The 13,223-nt window shown below is 42.8% G+C and overlaps 1 protein-coding gene across 1 annotated transcript; it reads left to right on the forward strand.

Annotated features, from left to right (window-relative positions):
• The first annotated feature begins 329 nt into the window (after positions 1–329).
• LOC115371752 (olfactory receptor 10G7-like) lies at positions 330–1,253 on the forward strand. Its single transcript, XM_030069265.1, has one exon. The coding sequence runs from the start codon at positions 330–332 to the stop codon at positions 1,251–1,253; it is 924 nt and encodes a 307-aa protein (XP_029925125.1).
• Positions 1,254–13,223: the final 11,970 nt, after the last annotated feature.

A 13,223-nucleotide genomic window follows, 5' to 3' on the forward strand; every position in this document is an offset into this window, starting at 1 on the left:
GCCCCTGTCAAAAAACATTAAAATAAAATAAAATAAAATACATAAGAAATACAATCACACAAAACATGACCTGATCCTATGATCCTATTCTGTCTCCTCCTCCCATCTCACCATAGTAACCACATGACCTCTGGTAAATCTTATAAGATATAGCTTTGGGACAGTACTTCATTCATCTCTCCATCCCTGCTCAAGATGCGCCCACACCAGTGCAGATTATTGCAGCACTAAAGAGCAGATGGTTTTTTATTCATAACAACATTTTTCTGTAACATATTGGGACTGTGCATTTAGGTGTTTAGTCTCTCACTGTGTCCAGATGCTTAAGGATGTCTTTTGAGAATTTTTCCAGGCAGTACGTGGCAGAGTTCACCATCACAGGATTTGACCACCTGCCTCACCAAAAGGTTCTGGGCTGCCTCATTTTGCTATGTTACTTTTGCGTTCTTCTCGGCAGCGGCACCAACATTTGTGTTATTGTCACAGACAGGCGGCTGCATCGTCCCATGTACCTGCTGATCTGCAACTTAGCTGTGGTAGATATCATGTTCACCACCAGTGCCAGTACTACCATGATCTCAGTACTGCTAGTTGAGGACAGAAGGATTTCCTACTACTCCTGCATCTCACGTATGTACATCTACCACCTGGGGGACATCACTTGGTGTCTGACTCTGTCCCTCATGGCAATGGACCGCACCATTGCCATCAGCCAGCCACTCAGATACGCCAGTATCCTGACTAACCCTCGGATCTTTATTTTGATCATATTGTCCTGGTTAATAGGCATAGGCTTCATGGCAAAAATGGCTTCTGTGGCTGACAATCTTCCATACTGCCAGCCAATTATCAAATATGTCTTTTGTGACTATCCTTCTTTAATTAGGGCTGCCTGTGTGAACCCTGAGCCTTATTTTCTTGTCGGCATCATCGTGGGTTTGTGGCTAATTGCTCAGTTTCCCTTAATCTTACTGTCATATATGAAGCTCATCCACACAGTGCTAAAACTGCCCAACAATGAGAACAGGCATCAGCTGTTCAGCACAGTTGTAAGCCATTTAATCCCTGTGGTTGCTTATTTTACTCCAAAGCTGGTCTCTGTGCTGTTGACCAGAATAGGAGTGAAACTGAACCTGACTGAGAGGAATGCATTGCTGATTATCTCTACACTCATACCCTCTCTCATCAACCCCACAGTCTACTTTCTACGGACTAAAGAAATAAGGTCTAGATTGCTACAGATATTGCAATGAGAGGAGATGAGATTGCAAATGCAGGATTGCTTGTAATGTTTTCAGATACCAAGATCAACAATATTAATATTAAAGCTGATGACCTGTGATTCAGTACATTCATTCACAGTATTATCAAGCTGTTGGAGGACTGAGGATGGAGGATTCACAATATGTTATAGTAAAATCAACACCCATGCAATAAGTAAATATCTAACTGACAAAACATAATGTGACAACATAATAAATACAAAAAAACAAAGTTCTCTAAGCATGACCACACAGGAATAAAATTTCATCACTCTGCGTAGAAACATCATGCTTCTGCCATGAATACATCAGTGTAGTGAGAAATGCGCAGATTTTTAGTATATAAACATTGTGCATGGGCAGTTGTGTAAAAGGTTTGACAGGACTTTGACACACACATTGTGTTTTCTTGAACTATTCTGAATGCTGACATATGAAACACTTCAATCAGGAGAGACAAGTGAATGGGAAAAGATGAGTTTGTATTACAACAGATAAGTGATGATAAAGTCTTATCATCATAAAGTCTTTGGCTCTTAGAATCTACAGGGTGATTTTAAGATTGAGGAGCTCAGCTGACTTCCCCTGACACTGGCAGCAAGGAATGTTATGAATGCGCATGCACGAGAAAAGAGAAATCCAGGATTTTAAAGTAAGAAATGTAACTCTAGGCCTAGGCATGAGGATAAGCTAGGCCTCTTGACTGAATTTCTGCTAAAGCCTCATTTAAAATGAGGCTCACCCTCTTGTGTTGGTTTATGAGCACAAAATGGAAATGGGATTTCTTACAGTAAACTATGTGTGATATGATTTCCCCCCTCACTTGGAGGTTAGTTCTTTTATTATGAATGGAAATCATTTCAATGTATTTCATTTCAGTGATGCACTTCCACAGTAGACTACATGGTCATTATCAGTTTTGTACATATGCATGCAGACAAAAATATGAAATTTGCATTGAGTGGATTGATGTTTTTTTTTTTTTTCTGTTAAAAAAAAATAAATGTAAGAATTACATTTAGAACAAGCCTGTGTTTGATGTGGTCTCAAGTTTTGCTGCTGCAGTTGTATATTGTTGATGATACTGAAGTACAACTCAAGTACAACTTTAAAACACAATTTTACACACTTTTACTGTGTAAATTGTTTTTGTTTGTTCATCTTTGTTTCATTAATCATGTTTATATATTACAGCCGAAAAAAAATATATCTGGTTTCCCATTTAGCACTAATAATTTGCATTAAAATACACTGATCTGAAAAAAAAAAAAAATCCACAGCTATTTTCCAAATGGAAAAGGATACCCCCTCTATTTGTACTGTCAGTGTCCTGAAGTAACACAAAGAAATTATGTCCATAGAAACATAGACATTTTTTTTTTTAATTACTGATTTTGTGGTGCACACCAGTAAACCTAACCTGAAGCTGTTTGCCCCGTTTAGTCCCTGTGAGTGAGAATTTAACAGCTTAACTATTGTAGTTTAGATGTGCTTAATGAGACTGTCCTGGCCTGTCAAATGGAAAATTTGGTCTCCCCAAACCACTAGGATGAGATCATCTTTCAGCCAGGTGGAGGCTTGTGAACACATTACTACAGTCATCTCAGAATTCATTTACAATATATTTGATGAATACAATAAATGGCAAAGCACTATTTCTCTTTTTACATTGGGGCAGTGATTTTAAACAACTAAATACTGTAGTAAATTTTTGATAATGAAATTTCAAGTGCGTTTCTAGAGAGGGCAAAAGTGTAGATTATATTTCAGTTGTCATGCTGACACCATTATTCCATAGTCACATAGCATATATTAATGCAGATTCGGAAAGACCGGTTTATAAACAAATGCAGATGATATTACTTAATTTGAAATTTTATTTTGAGTCAAAATCTGATAAGGGGCATATTTAATATTAAATGTAGAATTAAACTGTCATTGTACATATTACATTAACAATTCTATTGTCTAATGCCCCTTTTCCACCAGAAAGAACCTGGTGCTAGTTCGGAGCTGGTGCTAGAGCCAGTGCTTAACTGGTGCCAACAAAGAACCGGTTTGCTTTTCCACCGGCCAACAGCCAAGCGGCGCCAAGTCAGAGCCACGTCATTACGTCATCGTAAAACGTGATCACGTGGGTGTGCGAGACACTCGCTTGGAATCACAACAACAAACATGGACGACCCACCGTAGTGATGCAAATACTGCTCGTGTGTTTACAAGCCTACATTGCGGCCCAGAGGTGAAAAACGCAATTATATTCGTATTCGTGGTCGGAACGAACGGTGAGTATGTTTAGCTTTACGTTTATAGCGATTGCTGCTCCCGTTTGAGTCTACTCCGCCCACCAATGACGCGGTGGGCCGCGTCATCGGTTCTTCCTCTGGCTCCTGTTTAGCCCCTGCTCGGAGTCGGTGCTTGCCTAGCACCACTTTGGAACCAGTTTGGCACCAGTTTGGCCCCTGCTTGGGCAGTGGAAAACCAAAAAACTGGTGCTAAGTAAGGGTTTTTTTGGTCAGCCTTCGCGCTCAAATTAATCAATGAACCACAGTTTTGGATCATGACCTTAAGTTCTTTTTAATAATATTCATTTCAGTGTCTTACAGTGTGGTAGTTTCTTAATTGAAGCTATCTAGCGTAGTTTCAGGAGCAGGACCACACCACAACCACTCCTCTTCCGGCATTGCTTAAATTCTCCTAACCCACTCCTCCTCTGTCACTCTCATATTCTGCGCAAGAACTGAGACCCCACAACTTTGTGTCCTAAACTCAAAGCAATCTGCACCTTAATTTAACCTTAGAACCTTACTCGGCAGCCACTCACCTCACTCCAGCATGGACTTTGTTTCCCTCTCCCTATCTAATGACAACTTGTTTGACCGGGATCAGGATGATCAGGCCCAGAGTTTTTATCAGCCCTTCTCCACAGTTCCAGCACCAGACAAAAAGCATATCTTCGCTGCTTCGGTGCCTGAGACCCCGCTTTCCGCCATCCAAAATCCGTCGATCATCATTGTCGGACGATTCCTCCACGTGCCCAAGCCTTCCTCCTCCAGCAAACAGAGGCAGAAGCAAATAACATCAGGCCATCGCCGCCGCCACTCTCCCACTCCATCGCCCCCGAAGACATCTCAAATTCCCCGCCATCAAGACGACAACTCCGGCCTCACAACACAGCCTCAATCGTGACGTAACCATGTTCCAGCAAGGTCCCCCGATGGCCAGTTTCCCTTAAAAATTCCTTCTTCCCTTCCGGATGACGTCACCACGCCCACCACAGTTAAAGGAACAGTGCACCGACACCCTTCAGCTTAAAGTCAGCAGAAAGAGGCACTACTGAAGAAACCACCAGGATGCCAGGGCCCTCCACAGCTCTATTCCAGCAACAACAGCAGCTTCCTCCAGCAAGAGGCTTCTGGCACAGGATGCCAACACCCTCCACAGCTCTAATACAGAAACAGCAGCAGTTTCCTCAATTCGGGGCTCCTGGCACTGGGATGCCAGCACCTTCCATAGCTCTAATTCAGCAACAACAGCAGTTTCCTCCATTTGGGGATCCTGGAACCGGGATGCCAGTACCCTCCCCAGCTCTAATTCAGCAAAAACAGCAGTTGCTGCCATTCGGGACTCCTGGCACCGGGATGCCAGCGCCACCTGCCACTCACATCCAGCAGTCACAGCAGCTTGCAGTAGCTAAGGATTATGGCATTGTGACGCCAGCACCCCCTGCTGGCTACCAGCATTCTCACGTGAGAATTATCGTGATATTCTTTAATATCACGTCCATTTTGCTTCCAAAGCAGCCCAACTTCATCAATTCAACGAAGATACTGGGGCACACTCGATAATGAAATCTATTGCCGCATCTTAGCCGCTGTGCAGCCCTTACATGCTCCCCGTATGGAGCGTCTTCCCACCCAGTCTCCTCCTGCTCTATCCCCGTCCATGCCAAGTAATTTCATCCATTCCAGAGCCAAAGAAGAGCTTCTGCTTTCTAATCACAAAATTCCGTATCTTGTCCATCTCTTGGACGATTTTCTCATAATTTCCCCACCCTCGTCACCACCAGCTTCGGGTTTGGCTACACTCACTGCAGTCTTCTCTGACCAAGGAGTGCCTCCGTCTGCCAAGAAAACAGAGGGCCCCTTCACATCTCTGGAAATTCTCAGTGTCACTCTGGACACAAATCGGCTGCAAGCTTCTCTTCGAGTCATGAAGCTCAATCAAATCAGCCTCCCGAATTCGAACGTCCTCCTCGCACCTCACTGCACCAAATGTCAACTTCTCTCTCTCTCTTAGGCCACCTCAACTTTACCACGCGTATCATTCCTCAGGGGCAGGCCTTCAACTCCCACTTGCTATCCATTGCCGCTTCTGTTCATACACATACACACATACACTGGAGGAGAAAAACAGCATGCTCCCTGTGTGCATGCTATAATCCTCACAACCACTATTATAAACCGCATCATAGACAGTGAGAGAATAAAAGACTGAGAGGGAGAGAGTGTGGGCACACTGTGTGAAAGAGAGAAAAACAAGATTCTCAGACAGGCAGGGACCAGTGTTGAAATGAATTTCAGCAAAAAATTTGCTGGAAACAAAGCTAGCGACCCATTGTCAAGCCATCTCCAGTGATTTCAACCTAGCTCTCGCAGCCCTCGAGACAAAACTCGACAACATCAAAACCACCGTGACTTTCAACTCACTCAAACTCACTGATCTCAAGACGTGTGTGAACGACCAAGAAGTCTGTCTGAAAGTTCTCAAAACCAAATGCACCATGCTAACAACCAGCAATGCTAAGTTGGCCACCAAGGTCCTCGACCTTGAATCACGCAGCCATCCGAACAACATTAGAGTTATCGGCCTACCTGAAGCAATCGAAGGCTCCCATCCAACTCCCTTTTTCATCAATCCATCCATCCCTGTGAAAATGGTCAAATGCCGCACTACCGTCTCAAATCCCTGGATCATAAAGGGGATCTTAAAATCAATCAAACACAAAAACAAGCTCTACAAAAGTTATCTAAAAAATCCTAGCATTGACAACAAAAACAAATACTCCACTTACAGGAATAAGCTCACCCACATAATTAGAAAGAGCTAGAGCAGCCACTACACTGATCAACTCAACTCATCACAGGGGGATTGCAGGAGACTGTCGAAGGTGTTAAATGAAATCCTGAACAAAGGCCACAAACCCACCATCCTTCCAGATACTGAAGATATTAAAGGTGATTTACCCAACAATTTTAATTCCTATTTTGCCTCCACTGGTAAAAATCTCTCTGCTAACATCAACCAACCCCAGGGGGCCTCCTTCCACCACTATTTAGCTGGTAACTACCTGCACTCTTTCTTTCTGAGTCCAACAGACAGCAATGAACTTTTTAAGATCATAATGGACTTAAAAAGCTCTAACACTGCTGGCATAGATGGGATAAGCAGCAAAATTTTACAAGCCATTGTTAATGCAATTATTGAGCCACTCACTCATTGCATTAATCTCTCTACATCCACCGGCATTGTGCTGAAAATGGCCAAAATCGCAAAAGTCATACCAATTTTCAAATCGGGTGAGCAATTATTGTCTCATATCACTATTGCCAACTATCTCCAAAGTAATGGAAAAAGTAGTTTATAACAGACTACTTAGCTATCTTGATAAACTAAATATCCTTGCTCCATCTCAGTTTGGATTCAGGAAAAAGAGCACAACCAGTATGGCTATTCTCGATCTTGTTGAAAAAAGTCAATGATTGTATAGAAGAGGGTAACTATGGAATAGGTATTTTTCTCGATCTATCCAAGGCTTTCGATAACATTAATTTTGATATTTTACTGCACAAACTCCATCATTATGGCATCAGAGGCCTCGCCCTCAATTGGTTCAGAAGTTACCTTTATGACAGACAACAATATGTCTACATAAATGATTGCAACTCATCCTGTAAGAACATAAATTTTGGGATCCCCCAGGGTTCCATACAGGGCCTCTCCTATTTATCCTGTACATTAATGACATTGTCAATTCCTCCAGCTTATTCCATAAGGTAATTTTTGCTGATGACACCAATCTATTCACATCACACCGAAACCCATTCGTCCTTCAAGACATTGTCAGCACAGAGCTCACCAAAGTAGACATTTGGTTTAAATGTAATACATTATCACTCAGTGTTAGCAAAACAAATTACATTCTATTCCGCTCAAACAGAAAGGATAACATTACCGATCCGCTAAACATTAATATAAATGGTCAGTTGATCAAAAGAGTGGTATCTACAAAATTCTTGGGTGTCCTCATAGATGAATTTGTCAACTTTGAGTTTCACATAGAACATCTGACCAAAAAATTATCAAAATATGTTGGTTTATTCTATAAACTCAGACACTCTCTTCCACTACCAGCTTTACTTACCTTGTATAGAACCCTCTTTGAACCTCACCTGAACTACTGCAACATAATTTGGTCTAATACATTTCCTAGTTACCTTCAAAAACTCGCTAGCTTACAAAAGAAAGCCATACGGGCCCTATCTTGGTGTGCCCCCAATGCCACTTGCCCTTTTTTCCAAAGATATGGACTGCTAAGACTTTCTGAGCTAAATCTATTCCACAGTGCTTGTCTCATGTTTCAAGTTGTCTATGGCCTTAACCCCCGACTCAGCAACTTGGTCCCTATCTGCCGCCCCCAGTACCAACACCAAACTAGGTACAAACACCTTCTAATGGGTAAACATCGACATCTGAAATGTACTAGTCTGAGTGTTGTCTGCAGGGGCCCCCAGATATGGAACAGTCTTGATGACAATCTGAAGATATTGTGCTCCATCTCCACCTTCAAAAGAAACTTAAATGCTAAATTACTATCTACCTATATATAACTTGCTACACGATAGATGTTCTGGGATGACTGTATGTATGATTGACTGTATGATTGTTTATGTCATATGTATTGTTGGTTATTGTGATTATTAATGTATGTGCATCATTATGATGCTGCAGCACTGCACACTGCATTATCTAATTTTCTCTTTTTTTTTTCTTTTTTTTCTTTTCATAATTCAGGGCCCCCACCTATAAACTTTATCTAGCTTCCATGGGGACCCGTTCATGCATTTTCTTAATGTTTCGTCTACAGATGTGTGTACTGTCACATTCCTGTAATAACTTTAAGAATGTGTGAATAAATTTGAAACTTTGCAACTTTGAAACTGTTCCTTCTCTGCTGGACTTCATCTCACAGTTCCAGTCAGGCCGAACTCCGTCTGTGGCACAACCTCCTCTCAAACTGGAATGGGATTACCTTCTTTTATGACGACCATCTGGCTCACCCTCATGACATTAACTCGTATACCGATGCTCCATCGGCCGGTTTTGGGGGTTTCTGCGATGGAAGATCGTTGGCAGCAGAATGGCCCCCAGAGCTCGCTAGTGAGTGCGAGACGACATCTTCAGCACTCTTCGAAATATACCCCATCATAGTCGCTGCCATCCTTCGGGGCCATGAATGGTCTCGCAAGTCTGTCCTCCTCTACTCCGATAACCTGGCATTTGTTGACATCATCAACAAAGGTCGTTCCAATTCCTTATCCATCATGCCGTTCATGCGTCATCTAAGCTGGCACTCTGTCACTCACCAGTACATCCTCCAAGCTGCTCATGTCCCCAGTCACTTGAATACCATTGCAGACTCTCTCCCGTTTTTCGTTACAGAAGTTCAGAAGCTGACCCCTTCTGCAGACAACTACCCAACAACGGTCCCTCCAAGTGCTTCAATCTCTTCCACTATCACTACAACTTAATCTTCCCATCATTCAACCTCGTCACCTTGACCAGTTTCATCACCTATACCCACTCTTCTTTGGCTATCAGAACTCTCACCATTAAAATATACCTAAGCGACATAAGCTTTTCTCCAAGCTCCTAACCGGCTCCCCAGGTCTAGCCTCCAGCCATCCTCAAATATCATCCCTCCTTAGAGGCCTCTGACGTCAGGAGCCAGCGCAAAACCCTCGTCGTCTTCCCCTTACCACTGACCTTGTATTCATCAGTATCCAGACCATTCAATCTGGATACAGTTCTCCCAGCATGGTCTGAACCCTGGAAGCCATGTTCTTGCATGCCTTTTTCGGGTTCCTCAGATGCTCCGAATTCACCATCTCCTCCCTATACTTCGACCCTCGCCGCCATGCTTGCATCTCCGACTTATTGTATTTCTCAGACGACACCACAGTGTACTACCTTAAGTGAACCAAAACCAATCAATCCAGACAGCCGACACCAGTCTTTTTCTTCAAAGTCCAGTCACCTCTGAATCCTTTTGAGTCTATTTCGAACTACCAGGAATTTCATAAAGCCCAGAGCCTTTCATCGTCAGATCCCCTGTTTGTCTCCAAATCTGGACACATAGCCACTCGCTTCTGGTTCCACCAGCACTTTCACTAAATCCTCTCTATTTCTGGCATATCTGCAGTCCTCTACCCTGGACACTCTTTCCGCATTGGAGCAGCCTCCTCAGCCTCCCATAATGGCATTCTGAACATCTAATTCAAATCATGGGCCACTGGTCATCTCAAGCATATTACCGCTACATTCATTCAGATCTCAAAGATCTCAGATCCACTCAGTCCTGTCTCACATGAAGCTTTTGGGGGGGTTTGTCATGACTGGGAGCTACGGCAGATTCCCTAAGAAGCTTCCCCACACGCAACTGAACTACAAAACCTTCAATCAAGATCACAATTCACTTCGCAATAAATCGTTAAATCGTATCTTGTTGTTGGTGTGGTCCTTACTAGTGAATTGAAGATATCTAGCATAGTTTCAGGAGCAGGACCACACCACAAACACGCCTCTTCCGGCATTGCTTAAATTCTCCTAACCCACTCCTCCTCTGTGGGAGAGGCACTGCTTTGTGAGAGAGGCACTGCTTTGTGAGAGGCACTGCTAGGTTCCCCTTTATGCAGATTAGCCCAGGAAATGAACAGCTGTTACCTCCGCCTGAAGCCCCTCATTTCATCTATGTAAATGTGCACAGCACAAACTGGACATAGTGGGTATGACCGCTACCCTCCAAGGGAGGCCACAAAAGCCACTAGGTCAGCAGGAGAACACGAACCAACCACTTTGGGCATGAAGGCCGGGTTGGGCACCAGTGTGATCCGAACATCACCCAGGACAAACTGAAAAAAGGGTGCACAGAGAGCACATGGATACTACTAAGCCATTTTGCTGAGGCCAGAGCAAGAAACAACACTGTCTTCAGACACAGATGTTTCAAGCCTGCTTCCTACAGCGGTTCAAAAGGGCGGCCCTTTTGAACCTGGTTTTCCCCCCAAATCCCACGTGGAAGGTGGTGATTGCTGCCAAATACAGTGTGGTGAAGGCTTTCTCTTTGTCAATCAGGCCCTGCAAGAATGACAATATCACTCCCACCAAATACCGATAAGGAATGTGTCTCTCTTTGTGTCACCATTCCTTAAACACTCTGCACTTGCAGTCATACAGAGACCTAGTGGAGGAGGCTCTAGCATTTGGAATGGTGGCCATGACTCCTGAGGGACTCCCACAGTGGTCAGATTGGGCCACTCACAGGCCATGCCCACAGTGCCAAGTTTTTGACTAGCTACAAACTAGGGCTGCCAGAATATCAGATTTGCATTACACAATTATTATTGTGGCCAAAATAATTCACAATGTAGAATTACTATGGACATTTGTGCAAGAATCATAGCAACAACATGGTGCCATTGTCATTTTTTATGAATATTTGTAGATTTTGGATATTTGTGGGAAGATCTGAGCCGCAGGATTTTACCAAATGCCATACAATGCTTTTTTGTATTTGTCAAACATGCTCTCTTTCATTGTTAAGTATGATTTGAAGCATTATATATGAGAAATGTATTCTTTTTTCTTGATAGGCGCATTTTGTATTTGCAAAACAGTTTGTGTTTTTTATGGTGTTTTGGATTTGGATTTGTATGCAAACTATAGGACATTTTCTATAATGTGTTTTGTTTGATGGTTATGTTTTGGCACTACATCAGCTTCATGTAATCCCTTAAACACTCTGACTTGCATTTTATATGTACAATGCAGGAAGAAAACCTGCATGTGGAGGACTGGGAGGTGAACATACCACTACTGGATGACCCTATCACAATAGCAGAGGTCAAACATGTGATTGACCATCAGTTGAAGCCAAGGAAAGGAGCAGGCCCTGATGGGGTAAGCCCAGGACTGTTCAGACTACTACCAGGTGAATGGCTAATGTTCCTATGTACACTCCTAAACACCATCTTTGTAACGGGCTATCCAATGAGTTTGGACCCCTGCCAGACTAATCATGCTATTTAAGAAAGGTAACCCTCTGAACTGTGATAATTACCGGGGAATAAGTGTGATCAAAAGTGCAGCAAAACTGTATGACTATGTGTTGAACAATAGACTAATGGCCTGGTATAAGCCATCCAGGGAACAAGCAGGAGCCCAACATAAAAGAGGCTGTACTGAACACATTGTAACACTAAGACTCCTTATAGAATACAGTGTCAGAAATAAAGTGAAGATGTACATTGCTTGTGTAGATTTCTCGAAAGCCTATGATAGAGTTCCCAGAGGAAAACTGTTTAAAATCCTTAAGGGTTTGGGGTGTGGAGCTACTATGGTTTTGGCTCTAATGTCAATGTACAGGGTGACAACCAGTATCCTGGGCTCTACCACAATTACTGCCTCCATAGGGCTGAGACAAGGATCCCAAACATCCTGTTTTCTGTTTGTATTGTTTGTTGACATGCTTATTAGAAAACTAAAACAATGTGGTGAGGATGGTCCATTGGCATGGCTTCACGCACTTATGCTAATGGATGACACTGTTCTTTTAGCACCATCAAGAGACGGGTTAAGTGAAAAGCTGAGATGTTTACAGGAATACTGCAATGAGTATGGCATGGTCGTTAATGAAGATAAAACAAAGTTTATGGCTATACTGGGATCAGATCAAGACAGGCAGCCTATTCAGCTGGGTTCCTTTGTTGTAAAGCACTGTGACAGTTACACATATCTTGGAGCTATTTTCACTGCTGATGGAAAGGCTAGAACATCACTTGCTTTGCATGTAAAAGAGAAAACAAAACATTTAAACAAGCTGATCATTTTCCTGTCTACTAACTATGCTGCCCCGTTTAGTGTGAAACTAAAGGTCTTTGAGGCTGCCTTTTCATCAGCAGTTCTGTATGGCTGTGAATCATGGCTCAATGTCCCCCTAAAGCCAGTTGAGTCTCTCTACATGACTGCGGTGAAGTCTCTACTAGGGGTAAGAACAACTACACCGAACCTAACCTGTCTGATAGAGGCAGGACATGATTTCACATATAAATAACATTATAGAAAAACAAGATCACATTGAATGTGACCGTAGAGAAATGGTCAGAAAGCTGCGGGCACAGGAGGGGACAAGGTACAAGACTTACCAAGCCATCAACCCAGATATGACCATCCACCCACTCTATTGCAGAAATGCCCCTTATATAGAAGACCATCTGAGAATAACCTTCACCCGATTCAGGTTTTCTGCTCATAGGTTACAAGTGGAAATGGGGAGATGGAGCCGTACCCCACCGGAACACCGGGTGTGCTGCTGCGGGACTGGTATACAGAATGAGGAACACATACTTGTGTGTCCTCTTACACAGGAGATCCAGACAAAATATGGACATTACTCTACCCAACTGAAGTCACTCTTCATGAACACTGATAAGAAACTTCTAATGATGTTACACGCCTGCTTGGCAGAGTTAGAGCATCAGCAAGTGGATTAATGTTCTAAGCCTGTATTGTTTTATTGCTGTTATTACTCTATGAATGTCATGATTGTACAGTATCTGACTTTTGGAAATGATCAAAAATTGATATTTTAATGTTTGGACGCAAATATTTTATATTGTTGTC

This window comes from Myripristis murdjan, chromosome 14 (genome assembly GCF_902150065.1).
Source record: "Myripristis murdjan chromosome 14, fMyrMur1.1, whole genome shotgun sequence".
NCBI lineage: Eukaryota > Metazoa > Chordata > Actinopteri > Holocentriformes > Holocentridae > Myripristis > Myripristis murdjan.